Source organism: Hemitrygon akajei, chromosome 3 (assembly GCF_048418815.1).
Source record: "Hemitrygon akajei chromosome 3, sHemAka1.3, whole genome shotgun sequence".
NCBI lineage: Eukaryota > Metazoa > Chordata > Chondrichthyes > Myliobatiformes > Dasyatidae > Hemitrygon > Hemitrygon akajei.
In genome coordinates, this window is record NC_133126.1 from 73,185,362 (window position 1) to 73,207,373 (window position 22,012).

The 22,012-nt window shown below is 36.7% G+C and overlaps 1 protein-coding gene across 4 annotated transcripts in view; it reads right to left on the bottom strand.

Moving 5' to 3' along the window:
• Window positions 1–286: 286 nt before the first annotated feature.
• Window positions 287–22,012, bottom strand: part of fmn1 (formin 1) — a 381,596-nt gene continuing 359,870 nt past the window's right edge. For all 4 annotated transcript variants that reach the window (XM_073040129.1, XM_073040128.1, XM_073040131.1 and 1 more), the window contains 2 exons: window positions 6,152–6,233; window positions 287–4,271 (listed from right to left, as the gene is read on the bottom strand). In XM_073040129.1, the coding sequence (XP_072896230.1) occupies window positions 4,227–4,271; window positions 6,152–6,233 (127 nt within the window). In that variant the 3' untranslated portion in view covers window positions 287–4,226. The remainder of the gene's footprint in view (window positions 4,272–6,151; window positions 6,234–22,012) is intronic.

The window sequence follows — 22,012 nt, forward strand, 5'->3', positions numbered from 1 at the left end:
GTTTGAATCAAATATGTTTGGTACATATATTAATGGTGACTAAATCACAGATTTTCATGCATTCATCCATCAATTCCTTCCAGAAAATAAGAGCAATTTCTACAGATGAATTCTACATTATCAATTATGAAATCTTGTACTCTTCAACAGCTGTTAAATAGGTGTAGTACTATAAAAAATACAAAGATTTTAAAACATTAAATGAATGTAACCAACTTTAAATTATTTCTATTAATGAAGTCTCCTTTATAGAAGATATTTTAAATGATGAACACAGAGCCATCAATCATGTCATTACAGCATTTACAAAGTGATTTTTATTAGTTTTCCAGAAATTTGAGATGCCAATAAAGTCATCACTGTCACAGAAATACATTCACCAGAGAGTGTAATATCAAGCATTTAATCATTTTAATTTGTAATTAAATTGACTTAGTAGAAAACAATAAATAGGACACAAAAATAATTCTGCTGAAAGAAGGGAATGTATATTGAGGTTATGGTATTACGGGGGGCCCACATTATCACCACACATGACAGAAGAACCAACATTACTTTAAAAAAATAGCTCTAAAAATCTTATCTCAATGTCTCAATTGGAGCATCAAAACACAATTCCAACAAAACCCCATTTCTCAGACTCAAGTTTGGCCAAATCAGTATTCTGACCTGATCTTTACATTATGCAGATAGTACAATTTCTCCAAGACGAAATCATCAATTCTTGGCCAAACCTCTAAGTTGCCACATCAGTTACGATTTCAGTGGACTGCTAATTTGTATTGCCAATAGCATCTTGTCTTTCTAAACTCACAGAAGGCACTTGCATATGTTCACAGATGATCGGATGATACAGGCACTTAGCAACAATGTTGGATCAGTCAATTTCCAGTTACTGGTCCAAAAGAAAATGAGGACATGAGGTTTTGGTTTGGTTTCTAATAATAGTTTTAAAGATTCATTACTCTGTTTATTTGCAAAATAATTTATTGCATTTGTTATGGGGTTGAGAACAAAGTATCATATTTTTAGTTCACTTATATGTTGAAGATGTTCACCTAAGAACTTCGGAATGATCAACATAACCAAAAGCAAATGCAATAGCTTCCTGAATTGGATGGAGCAGGTAGGAAAAATTAAACCTCATATCCATAATGTATAAAATCCTACACAAACTTATTTTTATGCAATGGTTTTTTCAAAATAATTCTTTAAATCTGCAGAGGCTTTGCTGCAAATCCATATCCTTTTCAGTTATATGAATCTAAGAGGCATGGATAAGTGATTAAGATAACAGATTATTTGTTATATATTTCCACATTTTTAGCTTTAAGTGGTCTGTAAATCTGATCAACTATGTGACACTGTATAATTAGAGTTATTGTTTTTGAACAATGTAACAGGGATACATAATCATCAACCTTGCTCTTACTCTTAGAAAGTTCCATTCTTATTCCTATGTTAACCATAACAAAAACATAAATTGATCAGTAAAGTTCAATGACAAATTAGTCATTTTATTTGTAAAGTGCAACTAGAAATAAAGCCTATTATGCACAAGCTGAGCATATCCATAAATTCAAGACAAATTCCCATAGAATAAAATAGTTTACTCCATTGTTTACAGAAGTACCCAGCGCAAAAGGTTGTAATTTCAGTTCTATTAATTTTTCAGAACATGTTTTATCAAAATATGTCACTCTAGTTATGTAAACATCCCACTACGTTGCTTAAATAAACTAACATTAAAATGAACAGCACATTTTAACACTTTTTAATATATTCAGCAAATGATAAGGAATTATTTCATGTGCTTGTTTACTAAAATAATAAAACAGTTCATAAATTACTTTTAATTTTGCTATACACTGCACATACTGTATATGCAATCCTCTCCAATACTGCCAAATTATATCTTACAGTTTACATTGATTATGTACCTTGGTTATTGGTGTTCTGTTGAGAATCCCTTAATGTGTTACAAACTGCTTTAGTAGACATGCTAATTTCACAACCCATCCACCCACACCCACCGTCCTTTTATTTGGTAATAAAGACTTGATATTATTTTCATGAACATGTACATTCAAACTAAATTTAGAAGTTCAAGTGAAATAATCAATTTACATTTGAATAGTTTCAAATAAGATAAAAAACCCTTTTTAGACTGCATTTTTTATTTCAATAAAACAACAATAAAATTCTTTCCATTAATGAATCATGTTCTATAAATATCTGGTGTAAAATGAAAAAAAAATCCAATTGGTAAAGGAATATACTTATGCCTTAGTTACCTAACTATATAGCACTTATCACCCTTCACTAGAAATAAATTTCAGGAGAATTTTCATAACAAACCTTAATTTATAATTTTCTCACACAACTTTAAGTACATAACTCATAGTCATTCTGATGTCATTATGCTTTAAGTGCAAGTCCAGTCTACAAAAGGTGGCAGATTATTTGTTAATGAGAGGCAACACAGTTGATTCAAATCATCCTCTTTACTTAGCCTCCGTGCATTTAAGATGGGGTCATCAATATGTGCTAGATCAGTCCCTCTTGTCAAGTTAAACACACTAAAAGGCAGCTCTCCAACTCCTTTTAAGCTCTGCTAAAGTAGCACAGGTGAAGAATTAAATCCGAATCTTTCTTGTTCTCCCGCTGGCTTTAAACACCACACTTCACCATGAATGGAATGCCTTTGACTGTAAAGTCATTATAGTGAACAACACTTAGGACTATTAATTAAAAGTTCAATAAAATACAATATTAATGAAGAATATTAAGAATAAACCCATAACTTATTCACATAATATTCTGTATAAAAATATTTTCTGAAGAAATCTGTTAAAGAAATATTTCTGCAGATGACTGAATGGACTCTGCTAAAAATGGAAACATGATATATTTGAAAGTTCTTTAGAAATAGTAGATGTTTAGAAAAAAATTGAGATCAAGATTATAATAAGTTACTGGAAGAATGGAGTAAAATAAGTTATTAGAGACTGAAAAGGTTTGATTATGTTAATTATATTTGCTCCTGTATGATGAACACTGAGAAACATAAAGCATTCATGAAAAGAGAAAAACTGACAAAATATATTAACAAGACTGATATATCTGAGAGTGGTAATGATATATTTAATTATTGCCATGAATTTATTATGGATTTTTGCCAGCAGTAAATCTGACTTCTCCAAAATTCTTAGCTTTCTCCTCAAGAATGCATTGATGAGACTTCCCCACAGATGCCATTTTCTTTCATTGTTGCCAGGAAACAGAAAGGAACCTTGTCCTAATGACGGATAGGGAAGGGACAGCATTCAGACTTGGTCACAGCAAAAACTTTTACAGAAACGGCGGACAAAAACCAAGTTTACAGCAGGTCTACAGAGAATAAAAATTGGGTGGTGTGGTGGTAGCAAAGCTTTTGGTGCTTAGCCAGACCCCAGAGGTTACTGTGTATCACCTATATTTGAGGTACAGAGCAATAGTCAAGTTTGTAAAGTACCAAGCAATACTTTGCAATGACATTGGACACTGCTAAGGGTAAACAATTTGCATTATTTCTTTGCAGAGATAAGAGAAAGCTTAATATTACCAGGTCATTGTCTTCTTCTGAATCTTCTACAAGTTTATATCTTTGTAACAAGTGTCTAAATGTCCAGTGAAACAATTTATTGGTGGGCGGGGCTGGGGGAGGCTGAGAAATCCAACGGCATTTAAGAGAGCTTGTGCCATGTTTTATAGAAGAGCAGAAAGTATTGAATGGAATGTGTATATGAAAATCAAAGTTTATATTGTGACTGAATTTTCCGGCAACCATGGATATTCTAGTATATTTCTAGAGCAGTATATTGTAATGGTCCTTAGTTTCTGTTCAGAATATCTTCCCAGAATAACCACCTACTGAGCTTTTAATTTTCAGGATCTCCTTTACCTTGTTTCCTTAGGATATGTAACTTAAACCAAATACCTAAACCTCTCTCGTGTGTGAGCCGAAATACATAATTGCTGTCCCAACTACGAACAAGAAATGCTCCTGATGTTTGGAATGAATACAACGCTTTTGATGTTAATGTGCAAGTTTAAAGGCTCATTAATGTGCTGTCATAAGGAGATAAGCAAGGCAAAGTTATGTGGCTCTTTCAATAAAACATTCCCGAAATTTTGGCTGTACACAAAGCATCAAGTCATAGTATTCTTTCTCTCATTGGTTTTCTTCAGTTGGTGGTCACATTTGCTTCTCTCTGGCGTAGTCTTTCTTTCTGTTTTTAAAACAAAGTAAGCTTATTGTCATTCAAAGCTTTTGTATTTTGACCACTTCTGAATTCCAAAATCCACATGAGTTTACTTAACGAGGTTAATTGTAGATTTTGGAAGAAAAAGTTACATTTTAAATCCTGAATTCTCTCTGCTCTCAACTCTACAATGAACTTTTATCAAAAACAAATGTTACTTTGCTTTTCTTCCTTAGTTCTTTCGTTTGCTCCTTCTACTTTTGCTCTCTTTTTTAAGACAAGGTAGTGGGGAGAAAGTTCTCCACATTAGTGGTTCAAATACTCCCCATTTTGAAGATTTCAGGACTTAAATTGGGTGGGGTTATCAAATTAGGATAATCATTTGTATGTCCAATCATAAACAAGAGAAAATCTGCACATGTATTCAACACACACAAAATGCTGGAGGAACTCAGCAGACTAGGCAGCATCTATGGAAAAGAGTACAGTAAATGTTTTAGACAGAGACGCTTCATCAGAATGGGGAAAAAAAGATGAGTAATCAAAATAAGTTGGGGGGAGGGGTGGAAGAAACACAAGGTGATAGGTGAAACCGAGAAGGTGACGGGGGTGAAGTAAAGAGCTGGGAAGTTGAGAGGTTAAAGAGATACAGGACAGAATCTGATAGAAGGGAAAAGGGGGAATCTGATAGGAGAGGACAGAAGGCCATGGAAGAAAGCAAGGTAGGAGGAACACCAGAGGGAGGTGATGGGCAGGTAAGGAGATAAAGTGAAAGAGGGAAATGGAAATGGGGAATGGTGAAGGAGAGGGGGGTGGGTGTTACTGGAAGTTTGAGAAATTGATGTTCATGCCATCAGGTTGGAGGCTACTCAGATGGAATATCGGGTGTTGCTCCTCCAACCCGAGTATGGCCTCACCGTGACAGTAGAGGACGCCGTGGACTGATATGTTGGAATGGGAAGTGGAATTAAAATGGGTGACCTCTGGGAGATCTCATCTTTTTTGGCAGACCAGTGCTGATGGAAATTGTGCTGCCAATCTGAACTGACTGGAGTCTGAAAATGAGGAAATTGAGGTTCCAATTGCACGAGGATATATTGAGGCCAAGATCTTAAAGCTCACTGATTAGTTTTGAGGGGATGATAGTGTTGAATGCTGAGCTGTGGTCGATAAATTGCATCCTGACGTATGGATCTTTTCTGTCCAGATGTTCCAGGGTTGAGTGAAGAACTGGTGAGATGGCACCTGCTGTGGACCTGTTGCTCCAGTAGGCAAATTGGAGCAGACGAAAGTCACTTCTTAGGCAGGAATTGATAGGTTTCATCACTAAACTGTCAAATCACTTCATCACTGTGAATGCAAGTTCTATTGGATGATAGTCATTGAGGTAGGTTACCACACTTTTCTTAGGCACTGGTATAATTGAAGCCTGCTTGGAACAGATAAGTATCTCAGACTGCCGAAGTGAAAGGCTAAAGACTTCAGTGAACACTCCAGCCAGTTGATCAGCACAGATCTTTAGTACTCAGCCAGGTACCACATCTGGGCCGGATGCTTTTTATTGAGTTATCAATCATAAAAACAACATTACTCTCTTTGTTCCATCAAAAGCTTTGTAATTTTGAGGACGTTTATTATAGCTTCCTTTCAGTTTGCTTGTACCAGTCCAGGAATCTTCACTAGGTACTTTATAATAACTTTTGATAGGGGTAACCTATTTGGCATATCTCACTTAAAGAAACTTGACACTAGCTCTTTGCTTTAAATATCTCAATATATAAAATGTACTAATAAATAACCAGAAAGTATATTTAGCACTCTATAACCTGCAATTACTAAATAGCTAAAAGAAATGTACAGTGTATAGATATTGACAGAAAACAGACTGCTAATAAAAACAACATTACCAGGCTGTTAGGGTTTTTTTTCTTTGTTTCAACTCTCTTTTCTTCAGTTATCTTCTTTACTGATAGTTGAGCCGCTTTCAATCTGAAAAAAAGATAATATTTTACATTTCAATTTGTTGTATATGGGGTTTAATTACCTTTTATAATCACACCCAAATTGTAAATGCTTATATAATGCTTATGCAAACAGTTTTGCTTTAAATAATTGTGATCTCCTTCTTCAAATCTTTAAAATGCAGGATAATTACAATTTGCTATATCTGAATGTCCTTGAAGGTAAACCAACCAATCTTCTGACCCTCAATCATCCTTGATACATGGCAATATCAAGGCTTATCATTTTATTAAAAGCACCTATGAGCCTTTGAACTTAGATCATTAAGAAATCAGAGTGGGTGAACAAATTTCATTGCTTCCTCATTTATGTCATCTAAGGTTTATGCCAACAGTTTGCCCTACTTTATCATGGGTAGCAAACCAATGGCATGCATACCCAGGATAGTACACATAAATAATTTTGATGGCACAAGGCCTGAAGTGCTGCCTCTTCATTCTTTAAACCCACCCAATATTTAAAGATACACAATAAACAGCACATTTTTTTTGAAGGTATTGTTTCCTCAGAATTTTTTTGTAGTTATGATAGACCACTTTAAGCCAAACACAAATACAATTACAGATTACTTGTATCATGTAGGAATTTGGAGAAACAAGAAGTTAACTTTTATTAAATACAATGCATTTAATCGCTTAATGGTGCTGATGCTTTGCAGTAGTTCAACTAAGCTGAAAACGTTTTGTTGGTGATTTTCATTCATAGTGTCTGAGGCTTCTTGCTTTAATGTCCAACAATATGTCCTGAGGAAACCATTCACCATGCTTATCACTGACTGTACCAAGATTTGCAAGGAAGAAGTCTAAACGGGAATGCAGAAAATAAATCTTTAGTGACTTGTTGCACTTCATGGTTTTGTATGCTGGAAACATGTTGTCAACCATATTGAAGTGTGTAGCTTGGTGCTCTGTAGTTGCCAAAAAAAATTTCAAAAACATCCATGAATGCCTTCCATAAAATTTTCTCTGGTCCCACTAGAAGTTCTTCGAATGGCCTGTCACTGATGACCTGTTTGACTTGTGGACCAACAAAAATGCCTTCCTTAATTTTGGTATCAGTTACTCAGGAAACATCTGTCTCAAATATCAAAATCTTTCACCTTCCTTGTTTATTGCTTTCATAGGACTTTTCATAAACTCCAGTTTTATAGGAAGAGGAGACAAAAATATCTTTATTGAGTCTACAAGTGGCTCATGTGCCACAATTTTCTTCTTGGCGGCTTTGAAAGACAGAAATTTTTGTGCCTGGTGACAGCAGATTCCATCCTTGCAGTCTTAAACCTAGTAATTCTGCTTTTGCCTTTGACAAAGCCAAGTCTCTGACCACATCATTTCACTCAGATTGAGTTATCAGATGAGTCTCACTTGACATAATGGGTTCAAAATCTGTATCAGTATCAGCGTCATTTTCCATTCCTGCCTCATGCATCATGCATCGTTTCCTGCCTCCCCTCGACTCTATGTCTCTGGTGGCTTCGGTACTGGAAGGCCATCGTCATGTCACACAGGTCTCATGGCTGAAGCTGGGTTATTCAATGGATTTCTTGTTTTTAGCCAAGAAACCAAACACACTGGTCAGACCGAAGTAGCAGTCTGTCACATGATCCTTCTGCTCTTGCCATATCATCGGGACTGCAAACGTCATTGATTTCCGAGTACCTCTGAGCCAAGCTCCAAGATCGACAATGCATGTTGCGCAACAAATGTGAGGAGCCCAGGCTTTGTCTTGGTCGCCAATTTTACACCCAAAGTAGAGCTCATAGGCTTTCTTAATAAGAGGAGTCATGCTCCATCTTTGAAATTAAGCAAATACTTGCCAAACATATTATAGGAAGTATCGCGCCTGTTGCAACATTGGCAAGACATTTTGCTATCACAAATTCTCCTGAAAATGCAATTACTTTATTATAGTGAGTACACAAAATATGCTATGCAGCATGTAGAGCATGCACATCAACATGATTGTAAACTGATATACATGTAAACACAATACATAGAATGGTGTGTGTGTGTGTGAGAGTGAGAGAGAGAGACAGAGATGCTTTTACAGCCTTTCTAAAACCTGTGCTGCCATGCAGCATCCACCCTAAGCATGCCCAGACATAACTGAACAAAATAGAAAACTTTCCAGCTTACATTGTGGGCAACATTTTAATTGACTTGAATTATGAATTGAAATAACAAATGTAAGCGATTTCAAAAGAAATGGAGTGTGATAGGGGAATTTCATGGTGATTTTCCTAATCAGCAGCCCAAACTTCATAAGATACATCTGAAAGTATTCAGGAAGCAAAACCTTTGTTGTCTAGTGTTATCTTTACGGTCAAATAAAGCAGAGAATGCTTTTTAACAGCCCAAGATCAAGAAATTTTCACAGGAAACATTGCATGTCAGCTTGGCGTTAGCTAGACGGTTGCAAAAACATGTGGCGTAGATGATAGATTTTGAAATCCTCGCAGATTTGCTGTACACATCAGTGCTTGGATAATAAACTGTTGGGTCAATTGACTTTGTCTTTGCTTTGCTTAACTCTTTTCTTCTGTTGTTAGTGAGTGCACAATGGATACTCAGTGATAATAGTGAAAGCTGGATGTTGTTTAGTGCTTCCATGAAATTTTTTTGCAATAAACATATTTTATATATATAAGTAATTTAAGTTTACCTGTGAGATACGTTTAAATTCTACTTATGCTTTTTAGTTTGTACAGAATGTCAGAAATATCACCACAGAAGCAAAAATGTTCAAATGATGGAAAAACAACAGATATTTTCAAGAGTGGTGGAGTAAAAGATTTGGCATGATTAAAAAGCATGATAAAGTATGCATCCTATATTCTGAATCAGTGCTCTGCAGGACTTCCTCTACAAAGGAACATTATGAAACTATTCATAAATGGCTCTTCAATGCAAGTAAGCAAGAACAGAAAATATATTTTGTGAGAAATCAACAACAAAAAAATTCGGTCAGATTATTTTGATGACCTCTATTTCAGGTAGTTCCAACTTCATTGTTGCCAGCTTTGAGGTTTCAAAGATTATCGTTTAACATGAAAAACCACCCAGTGATCGGGAATATGTAAAAGAACCACAGCTAGAGTGTGCTCCTTTCCTTTTTGATTGGACAATCAGCACATTAATTGTTTGTCAGTGAGCAGAAACACAGTAAATGAAAGAATATTAAGGATGGGAACAAACATAGCAGAAAAAGTAACAAAAGATATTAGTTCATGTAAATTTCTGTCCACTTGTCTTGATGAGAGCACTGGTGTTCCATCATCAGCAGGCCTAGCCATTACTACTTGATTTTGTAGGGGAAATAAAATATGCAAAGAACTGGTTAACTTGTTAATGTTAACTGAACACACCACTGGGGTTGAAGAATGTAAGGCAGTTAGTAAAAGAATTGTCTGATAGACAAGTTAATCTTTCAAAAATAGTTTCCGTGACAACTGATGGTGCATCTAACGTGATTGATAAGGAGGCAGGTTTTGACAATCTGTTTGCAAAATCTGTTGGAGATCCATTGATTGGCTTTCATTGTATAGTGCACGAGGAGGCTTTTTGTGAAAAAGCTGGCCTCAAGCAGCTTGAAGAAGTGATGAAAACTGAAACTAAGGTAATTACTTCTATTTGTGGGCATGCTTTGAAAAATACACAATTTCAGCATTTACTGAGTTAGGTGAATTCAGAGTACACAGGACAACTTATGTACAACAATGGTATTGGCTTAGTAGAAGATCAGTCTTTACACCATTTGTTGATTGTTTGAATGAAATTAATCTGTTTTTGATGAATGAAAATTTTGCTTGTCACAAAAATGTGATGTTGTGTAAATTTGTAGATTGATGCTTTTTGCAGAAACCTCTTCACATTTACATGACTGGAACACCAAATTACAGGGATTGACAAAAGACTTGATGCTATGCTTGATCATATATATGTCTCTGGAAAGGAGATCCCTTATTTATTCTCTAACCATGTGCTCATGGTGGTACAGATCTATTAATATTAATATCACAGTATGACCAGTATGAGATTCAAAGTGATTTGATACCACTTTTGGCTCCTGAGCAATGGAGTTCACCACAATTGTAAAGATATCCACTTTTCATGCACATAACATACCAGAATTAGAAAGAAGAGTTTCATGCAGCAAAATAATTTCAGATTAAATAAGTATCAACTTGAAATAAGAATACTGGACTAATTCACATTTCAGAATGCTTTCTACATTTGATTAAATATGGTAATAAAATAATTAAAATAGCAGTATGAAAATTATGAAAAGCATACACCATTGAAAAACACAGCTCCAGCAATTTGCTCAATATAACCTCTGATGATAAAGTGTAAGCTGTGACCATTAAATACAAAATGAATACTATTAAGTTTAAAAGTATTATCAATCAAACCTCAAAACAGAACAAAAGGAAAATTTCCATTTATGACCATCACCAAATCTGCTTAAAAGTTACCAATATCCTTATATAATAAATTCAATCTAATTAATGCATAACATTCCTTTAAATGCTTGTTTTTACTTACCTGAATTAAGTTAAAAAGAGCAAGAAATCTGAAGAAAGTTGTGTATCTGAGAAAATTTATAATCCAGGTAACATATGGAGAATTAAAAAAATCCAACAAAAAAACCCTGCAGACTTTGACAGTTATGTATGGAGGAAGAATGGACAATTGAATTACAGTGGATGGACAATCTCTGATACCTATACAAAACACACTTCTGTGGAGATTGTAAAAAAACCAATGTTAATTCATTGCTCTAACAATATTCAGATGTTATACCTTTATGGGTAATTTCCTTAGAGCATTACTATACTTATAATGTAGAGTAGTCTAAAATAAGGAAAATTAAATTTAAAATAATTACAGAGCTTGAATTTTAAGAAATTGATATTTTAAAAGTCTACACAAAAGTCAAATGTTAAAGAACCAAAAGATGATGTGCACATTTGCCTTCCCATGTTATGTAGGTCCATGCAATGTTTTTGCTCAAACCATTTATTGCTACCATCTGCTAGTGCAAAAGCCACAATACTTGAAATTGTTGTTGAAAAAAACATGTTTTTGTATACTTCCGTCAAGTCTATTTTATCTCTGATCAAATTCCAAACAGAGATTTTGAAAATTACACATGTTGTCTCCCTTCCCCCACGTGTCTGAATAGTAATAATTTGCAAACCATTTGTTTAATCTGTTGTTCATGTACAACAATAGTTTCCAAATCATTTAAAATCCTTCCTCATATTCTAATTCTGATAGTGGCAGTTTTTGGCTAGAAAATTTCTTAGAAGGGGAAAATATATAAATAGTGTTCAATATGCTGTGTAATGTGGGACACCCCTATGACTTGTCCAAGGACAAAATAATCAATAATCCAGTGGCCAGAAGTTGTTTCACAGATCTTAAGATTGGCTTTAATTTTTAATTTTAGAATTTCAGGTTGTAAATTCTGAGCTGCAAAAATTTTTCATCAATTATCTTTCTTTACACCTATCGTAATTACGTACATCAGAAGCCCCAAAACAATCATTGTCCTCAGTTAATGCACACATGAATATTTATTTTTTTATTGAGGTACAGTGCAGAATAGGCCCTTCCGGCCCTTTGAGCCACACCGCCCAGCAAACCCCCGATTTAATCCTAGCCTAATCACGGGATAATTTACAATAACCAATTAACCCACCAACCAATACGTCTTTGGACTGTGGTAGGAAACCAGAGTACCTGGAGGAAACCAGTGTGGTCACGGGGAGAACATACTACTCCTTAGGAGGCAGTGGTGGGAATTGAACCTGCATCGCTGGTACTGCAATGTGTTGTGCTAGCCACTAGGCTATAATTTTGATGCAAGTAAATCTAGATTGCATATTAGTTTGGCTTTGAGTGTGTGCATTGCTAGCACCTTTTATTGGAATGCAGTTGGCAGTCAATGGCATCTACTTGTGTGCAATGTTAGTCTGAAACCAGTGCAATGAAAATGAAATTAAATACTCTAGTTTGGATCCTCTCTTAACAGTGTGCAGCAGAACACTAACTCAGCAGCAGGAAAGATGATCATCTACTTGCAGGTTAATTATTAATTAATTCTTACTGGTTGCTCTTATGATCTACAAGGGTTTGGCACGTTCAACATTTTTCAAAACCTTTAAAATATATTGGAAATGATATACCAGATGTTGTTTTGACTAAGCTTCTACATGAAAGTACTACTAGACATCCAACTATGAACATAATGTGGTTGGAAGAATGAGTGGAGGATATACACAGCAGGAAAAATTGCTTGAAGGGTGGAGGAGAATGCAGAGCACAGCTCTTAGTGGAAGGCCAAATCCACACAAGGTGTTCAGGGAGTATTTTCCCCATTGGAATCTCAGCATTAAATAGTCAGTGAGATTTCTGGATTTCAGTAAGAATAACCCCATTGAATTATACCTCTTGCTACTGTCCAAACTACAATCATTTCATTGGATGAGGCTGTCAAAGCTACTGTGGGCTGAGCTGGAGAAATTTGAGGCATCTCACAATTTGCCATCTACCTTTGGGTAAGTCAATTATTCAATACAGCAAAATACAACAAATTCTCATTTGTCATTGTCACTAGGGGGAACAAGCCAGAAAATTATTGGTTCTCTTATGGTGCAGGATACTACTAACTACTCCACCTGGATAGTCTGCAGTTCCACAGCACGAACATTACTTTCTTCATCTTCTGGTGAACTGCTCGTACTATGACCCTTTCTCTCTCCTCCTGATCTATACAGTTTGTTTTACACTCATGAAGTCACCAGTACCCTATTTCTTTTTCATCTTCCACCCACTCCATTTGCCCATCACCCATACACTCCTCCCACTGATTCCCCTCCTGCAATGTTCCCCTTGGCCCTTTTCACCTTCTTTAGTTGGTTCATGCTCCACTTCCCTTCCTATTAGATTCATTATCTTCAGACCTCCACCTATCACTTCCCAGCTTCTGCTGATATTTCCATTTTTCCCTCTTCCATTGCACCCCTCCTCTGGATTCACCTATTATTTAAAAGTCAATGTCTCGCCCCTCTTCTTTCCCCTTTATACAGGCTACATCCCCTCTATCCTTCAATCCAGTGAACATCTTGACCCAAACTGTTCACTGTCCATTTCCCTCACTGGTAACTGCCTGACCTGATGAGTTCTTCCAAAATATTATGACGATTTTTGTTGTCTTCATTCAGCAGCAGTTTGTTGTGCTAATGTCTTCAGACCTACAAAACCAGTCAAGCTGACAATGACATGGTTTCTGATTCAAACATACCCAGAAACATGCAAGTCATGACTGCCACTCTGTAAAATAAATGTGACCAAGCAGATTACTAGTGTGCTGAGACAATAAACTGCACTCTGGACTATGGTGGAGGAACTCTGGAATACTCTGATCTGTTAATTCAAGATTCCTGGTGGTCTGCTGTGGGCTGTGCAACTTTGTCATCATTAATGATCAGACCCTGCCTGTAGAAGATAAATGGAATGTAATCACAGAGCAGGAAAAGGAGTAGGAAATAGATGCACACTTTCCCTAGAGCCTAGTTGGCATCTATAAACCTTGATTCTCTCAGTATTCAAAAAATTGTTCTAATCTCTCTGTTGAACTCATTCAATGAATGACCAAGCATCCATTACTGAGGGACAGGATTTCAAGGAATTACAATTTTATAAGTAAAATACCCCCCTCATCTTAGTTGTAAAACTTTGACCCTCTTCTGCTTTGATGGATCTCTAAATTCTAGACAGCTAGTAAAAGCCAGTGTCTCAGCAATTAATCTGCTGATTTCTTTCAAACTATTTTATTAAACAATGATATACACTCATTTTTCTAAACTCTAGCCAATACTTTGTCACAAGACAACATCATCTTATAATTCAAACCTAGTGAACTGCACAGCATTGAATCTATGGCAAGAATATATTCCTTATGTGTTGAGGACAAAGCTACATACAAAATGCCAAGTGTCCCCTCACCTAGCCATGAATAACTTGAGAAAGTCTTATTACTCTTGTGCTCCAAATCTCTTATAATAAAGGCTATTTTCATTCCTAACAACTTATTTATACCCTTTCTTACAGAATAAATAACCTCAAACTTTCCCACACTATAGTCTTTCTGACACTTTCTTGTAGACTTACTTAAATTATCTATGTCATTTTGTAATCATGCTTTGTGTTCTACCTAAGATTCAGTTTACCACCGAGCTTTGCATGTCAGTAAACTTGAGTCTGTCACACTGTTCTTCCCTTTAAGTTATCAATTTTGTTCCGGGCCCATTGCTAACAAGATTGATAATAGTGTGTTAAACTGAAAAATATATTCCTTCTGTTTTCTTTCTTTAACCAATCCTTGAACTCTTATTTTAGTGTGATTCCCATCAAGTGGGTTCTGAAAATTCAAATATACCATAGCCACTTTCCTACTTACTCACCTTTCCAATTTCATCTTCTAAATACACCATGACATTCATCACAAATTATTTTCTTTTAATAAAACCATTTTAACGGCATATTTATATTTTTTTATTTTCTAAGTGGCCTATATGCCTGTTAATAATAAGGGATTTCAGCATTTCCCCCACACTGATGACAATTCAGTGTTTTCTCTTTCCCTTCATTCTTGAACAACAGTTACATTTGCCACCTTCTGGGCTACTGCAAAATCTTGGCAATTTTGGAACATCATCAATAAAGAATCCAATTCCTTTGCTCAGATGCAGACCATCAGGAGCAGGAGACAGGACAGACTTCGGTCCAATCAGTTTTGACTGCACTCTGCTAATACCAATTAATTCCTGAGAGTGGAAGTGGAGGAAGTAAGAAGATGAAGATATGGAGGGAGTGTTCTAGACAACTGCATTCTGGCTCGACGATCCATGATCAATTCTTCCAAGTGTGTTAATAGTAAATTGAACCTCAGTTTCCAATTCATCAACAATTTGAGGTCTTGTGTGGCCAATGCTGCTGATTTGCAGAACATTCATTTGGCCACAATCCCAAAATAATAGCCATTACAAAATACGCACTTTTAACATGGTAGTTATAAGCTCACACTGATATGCCACTCTGATGAATTAAGCTTCTGCATTTATTTCACACCATCTCCTCCTTCGGCCTTTGAGTGATTCTTCTGTGCTGGGGCACATCAGTAACTGCAGTTGACTAGGGGAAAGCTGGTGACATGATCTTTGTAGATGATCTTGAGAGCTTCTGGATCTTGGAGACCCAGTTGCAGACTGTTGATTCCCAGGTGCACAGCAGCAGTTTGGGTTGCATGGTTGACAGTCAATGGTGGAAATGGCGGAGTGGATATGGAGCGATCATTGATGTCATGGGCCTGGGAGAGGACAACAAGTGCCTCCAGGCTGGTGTCTCACTATTGCCAGTCATGATTAGATTGCTGGACTGCAGTGACTCTCTGCAGACACTTTTCAGTGTGAACACAGACAGCTTCCTTGGGTCCACCACTGCACGGAGTTAGGCATAGGCAGCGAAAGCTGAGTATGGCATGGCTGAGTATGAGTATGGCTTTCTGAAGCTGCAGTATGGATGGGACCACAGTGGCACTACAGGAATGTTTGGGCTTCAATAAGCTTTTCAACACATCTCATCCAAATTAATAGTTGACTCCTCCAAGTTCATTGACACAGAAAGCTTTCTAAAGATCTCTCAAAATAACAAGCACATTTCTGTATGTCACCTTCTTTTGGCTCCTTCACTGAAATCTCATTGGAATCCTCCACATACATAGGACTGAAATAAACCAAAAAGCTCCAAAAATTTAATGCAGCAAAATTGGGCCACCATCTTTAAAGCTCTCTAAAATCAATTACTGAAAAACCCACATTGGTAGAATTTCTATTTGCTTATTATGGAATGTTCTTTCTCTTTGTAAAATGAACCTCACTTAACCAATCTCATGAAATTTAGGTATACATTGATAAGAATTGAGATTCACTGACTCCAACACACCTAAAGGGTATTGCAGATATTTTTCTACAAAAGGTTTAACATTACAGAGCACCACTGGGATTCCACTTGCTTTTTCAGCTAGCGCCACAATACCCATCAGTGTCCTGGCAAGTAGTATTATGTCAAGTCAAGTGGTAAGATCCCAGACAACAGTGTCAGTGATACCAGTGACCTTCAGTTCCCATCAATATGCTTGGTTGGTGGTTAATCAACAACAGTGTTCCGAACACTAACTTGACCTCAAAGGGACTCTGATTACAAAGGAAACTGAACTAATATGGGAAGATTCAGTCCTTACTGTGTTAGCAGCATACGGAAGGAAATAAAACAGGCAGGTTACACTCAACCCACTCTCTCTACAACAAATTCTTTCATTAAAGAATTAAAAATTTGATGGCTCTGTCCCTGCCACAGCCTGTCTGATTTTATTCTTCGTGAGTCATTCAGCCAACTAATACCCCAAGTTTGACAATGAGAATTTCTACCCCTACGTATACAAATTAAATACCCATAAAGTTAAAATTATAATTACATGAAGAGCTTTTATACTCATATTCAGATCACTTGAATGTGAAAAGGTAGAAATCATCTTCAGGGGCTACTTCTAACTCAGAACATATTTAGCTGTACTTATTCCACAGTGATGGTCACATTGCCTGTCGATCTATGATGAATTTAGCAAATTGTGAAAAAGAAATTACACCACAGCACTGAGCATTTAATATAAGACACTGTGTTTGAAAGTACTCAAGACAGATACATGCTGTCAAAACAACAGCAGTTTGAAGCAAACATACAGTATATTGACCATTAATAAAATAGCAAGACTGTCTCAAACTGTGAAAAAGATTTATAGCTTTGATAGAAAACTGTAGTGGCTCTAAAACACAGATGACACAACAAAATACTTTAAGAATATGTGTAAATTCAGTAAATAAAACAATACTTTGGCTACTGATTATCCTTAAACTAAAAAAAGATCAGATTTCCATGCAGAGGAGTGAAGATGATCAAGATTTATAGTAAGGTGGGCTTTGCTATAAACAACCTAATCTTGATGAAGACTGTTTACTCAATACCCTTTCATAACACTGTTTGCTATATTGCTATCAAGAGGGCTATTTGACTAGAAATTCATCCAGCCTGGTTGTGTCAAATACAACTATGCCTTGTTATTTAGCCAATGACTTTATACTCTTGGCACAGCTATAACCTTTACTGTCATTTTAAAAACATTTACCGGTACTTATTTGTTAAGGAAGGAAATCGACTTGCAATTTAAATTGAAGATATAAAATTTATTGTTGAAAGGGTAGAAGGGAGAACTAGCACTTTTTGCCTTCCTGCAACAGGGAGAAAGGATTTTTGATCTAACCAATCTGTCCCTGTGCAAAAATTTCGATTCTTTTATTATTCATGCACAGGGTGTGCACATTGCTAGAAAAGCCAGCATTTAAAGGCACATCTTTATTTCTTTTGAATTAACTGAAATACATTATTAAATCTCAGTAAAATTTCAATGCCCCTCAGAGAGGCATAATGTTGTCGTAAGATGAGACTAACACCTTTTATAAGCAGCTTCCAATATGCTGGGTGATCAGTCACAAGAAGTGAAGTTCTTATCAGGCTCAGAAAAGGACCTGACTGGTATGTAACATATCATCACAACAGATTTACAGAGTTCCTTGAGTAAATAGGCTGAACAGTCTCCATTTCAGCCATAATTTTATCAGCAATTTTTGTGGTGACTTATTATTGGATAAACCAGGCTTCACATTGAAAGTGACAGCTCCTGGGATCACTTCAACATAACTTTAACTGCATTATTAAGCTTGAGACTATCTCCAAAAAATATAACTGGTGTCACTGTGAGATTATTACTATGCCCTCCTGTCCAATTAAGTTCTACTAATGTTTAACAGGCATTTATAACCTAACTTAGACGATATTTGGATAAGTACATGGATTGGAAAGGTTTGAGGAATACAGTCCAAATCTGGGCAAATGGGACTATCTTTGGTGGCATGGGTGAATTAGGGAGAAGGGCTTGGTTCTGTGCTACATTATTCGGTCTCTTTAACAAGCAGAGTAACCACTACCCTGCTTGGAACTCCTCCACAGTTTATATTGTTACAGCATCTTGCTTCCCCAGTGTGAGCACTCACAGGTATTTTTTTCTGCTGTACTTTAATAAAGCTATCACTAGAAATGTACACCCCTGTGGTGGGAATATGGCACAAATGTCTGCCTTCCCAATTGCTATACCAGCCAGCTGGTGGAAATCCTTGCCCTCTGTTGATATTCTTGCAGCTTGAGACTAAGTCTGCTGTTAGGACTGGTGTTGTGTGGCTGCTCATATGTGGAGCTGAGAACCAGTGGACATGGAGATTGTTGTCCTTCCCCCTGCTCACTCTCTGTTTGGTTGCACAAGATTTATAGCCAATGAACTTGCCACCAGAGCCTAATATCTGGGCTGAGGGGAGTTAATACAGCCCAACAAAGACAGAGGATTACAGCGGATTTCATCATATCCATCATGTGGTGTTAAAACACATCATAGGTGTGTGGGCAGGCTGTGAACACATCGAGCAGGTGCTACCAGCCCCAACAATGGCCTACATCTCAGCACTGAGCAGCTATTCCACTCAACACTGGTCTGTCCAACCTGGTATCCTTGGGCAGCCCCTGCAAACCATGCCATGGGTGATTAAGTGAGTGACGGAATCAGAGGGAAGATGCTGGAGTCATGCCGGGTTCCTAGCACCCTGATTCCTGACAACAGCATTGAGCAGCAGTGGTGAAGTCCCAATTTCACAGCAGGTTCCCTGTGTGGCAGCATTGTCAGTAACACATCCCTCCATGTATAATGACTCACTTTAGCCCCTGATCCAATTAACACTCATTCCTGGAAATGTATTCTGAGCATCAGTTTAGGAATCCAGCGATAATGATAAATCAGAAGTCATACAAACACATCTATATATATTTGAAGAAGCTGCTGCTTAGCATTCCAAGGCTGTGCATCATTTTATATAATTTATTAACTTCTGTCTTTTTATGCAACATGCAAAGTTAGAGTGTATCATCTGTAAAATCTTTAGTCTTGTATAAAATTTAAGAACTTTCATGGAAAAATGTGCTCTTATTTTTAAGAATTTGAGGTTTACTATTTACGTTTCAAATACCTAGTTTAGGATCTAAACTGAAGAGAAGATTAAATTTGTAGGAGTAGTAATTCATCCTTGGTGATAAGGACAAACACCACAAAAATGAAATATATCCATTTTATACACCAATCCAAAATTTGACTTTACTAGAACTAAATTTTGGGAAATGAAGCACAATATGCAGAAACCACAAAATTGCACATCCAGAACAAGATGATAAGAAGTATAGATTGAGTGGATAGTAGGAGACTATTTTGCCATGGTGGAAATGGCTAATACGAGGAGGCATAATTTTAAGGTGATCAGAGGAATGTATAGAGGGGATGTCAGAAGTAACCACTTTATGCAGAGAATGCTGGGTGTGTGGAATGCTCTGCCGAGGTGTTGGTAGAGGCAGGTACATTTAGGACATTTAAGAAACTCCAAGATAAGCACATGGATGACAGAAAAAAGGGAAAAAAGCATTATATTGATCTTAGTGTAGGTTAAAAAGTCTGCACAACATTGTGGGCTGAAGGGCCTGTGCTGTGGTGGAATGTTCCATGTTCTGTTTTCTAGAGCAGGTAACAAAGGATAATTTTCTACCTTATTTTCTAGTTGACGCACAAAAAAAAAATCAGGGATCAAGATTCAGGTCATCAGTCTGAAACATTAACTGTTTCTCTCTCTACACATCAAATGGTTCAATTTAATACCAGAGAATGTATGTACAACCTGAAGTACAACACACTATACAACATACTTGCTGAGCATTTCACAGTTTTCTGTTTTTACCTCAAAGTTTCATGGTACTTTGCACTTGTTCTATAAACTTCGACTTGTGTTTGAAATACCTTTCCCAAAATAGGACCACTAGAATGCAAAACAAGTGGGAGGGAAAACCTAGAAAATATTTCTTATGAACTTGTGCAATTAAATAATGATTAAATCTGCAAATTTAAAATTGCAGATTTAAATTTATGGAATAGACTATTACATTTAATGACATCACTGATATTTTTCATTCATTTGCAGTACTATACTAGTATTTTGTTTTATTCAAATGCAGTTTGGTCTCTGACTTATGTTTAGTGTGTGTGAGTTAATACAGCTAGTTGTTACAATCTATTCAGTTGATTGAAGGCATATGTGGATATATAACTCTGTTGTGAAAACACCAGGTATATAAAATCCCGGACTACTTGAATTTGTTTAACATGCACTATGACCAGGGTACTTAAAAAATTATATAAATATGTGCTCTGAATTTAGTTTCAAGTGATTAATGTTTGCTTTCTGGCCCACTTTTGAGTAATGGAGAACTAAATACAAGTGCAGGTTTCCTAAAATTATCCACTTAATCTTGTTATTTGATCTTTCTTGTTAGTCAAGTGTTAAATTGAGCACGCAGTATGTGGAACCGACAGATCAAAAGACCTTCGGGGCAGTCAGAAAATAATTAGATCAGTTGAATAAGGAGTTCCATGTGGCACTATGTCTTGTTTCTATGATTGTTGGGATTGTAAATAGGGAGCTCACTAAAAATCAAATCTGATATGAACTGGTTCCAATCAGGAACATATTTGATGCAAGCATCTATTTCCAAGTGCTTTTGACAGGATCACATTAACGTGGTTGAATTTACTGGAAGAACAAATGTGACTAACAATAATCACCATTAAAATAGGACAGAAATTTCAGGTGAGCACCAACTTAAAGTCAGAAATGAAAATTCAGAACATAAACTCAAGAGATTCTGCAGATGCTGGGAATCTAGAACAACACAAACAAAATGCTGGAGGAACGCAGCATGTCAGTTCATATCTATGAAGGTGAATTAACCGTTGACGGTTTGGGCTGAAACACTTTAATCAGGGCTGGAAAGGAAGGGGGCAGAAGTCAGAAAACTTCCCCCTTACCTGGTCTCACCTAGCACCTGCGAACTTGCTCTCCTTCTCCCTACCCCAACCTTCTTATTCTGGCTTCTGCTCCATTTCTTTCAGTTCTGATGAAGGGCCTCACTTACCGCTTTTTCCCCTCCATAGATGCAGCCTGACTTGCTGAGTTTCTCCAGAATTTTGTATGTGTTGCTCTAAAAATCCAGAACACGTTGCCCACATGCACTGCATTTCTTCAAATTGCTAGAAATTAGTATTTCACTGTCATATGCATTGAATCATATAGCTATGCAGACAATTGAGACCATGCTGACCATTGAGCACCAATGCACATTAATTCTATCCTAATCCTATTTGTACCCTCACCTTCCCATCAACATCCCTTGATTCAATCACTTACATACAGGAACAAATTACAGCAGCCAGTTAATTCACCAACCAATGCATCTTTGGGATGTTGGTGGAAATTTCCTGGATGAAATCGGAACAAACCCCACACAGATAGCACCAGAGGTTAGGATTGAACCGAGGCTGCAGGAGATGTGAGGTAGCAGTTCCACTAGTTGTAAACTTACACGCTGACCATGGAGAAAGGGACTAAGACTAAACTAACCGTCAGTCCTAGCAAAAGCCAAACCATCTTCCTGGTGCTGAAAATTAACTTTTTACAAAATGGAGCCCTTGAGTTCAAC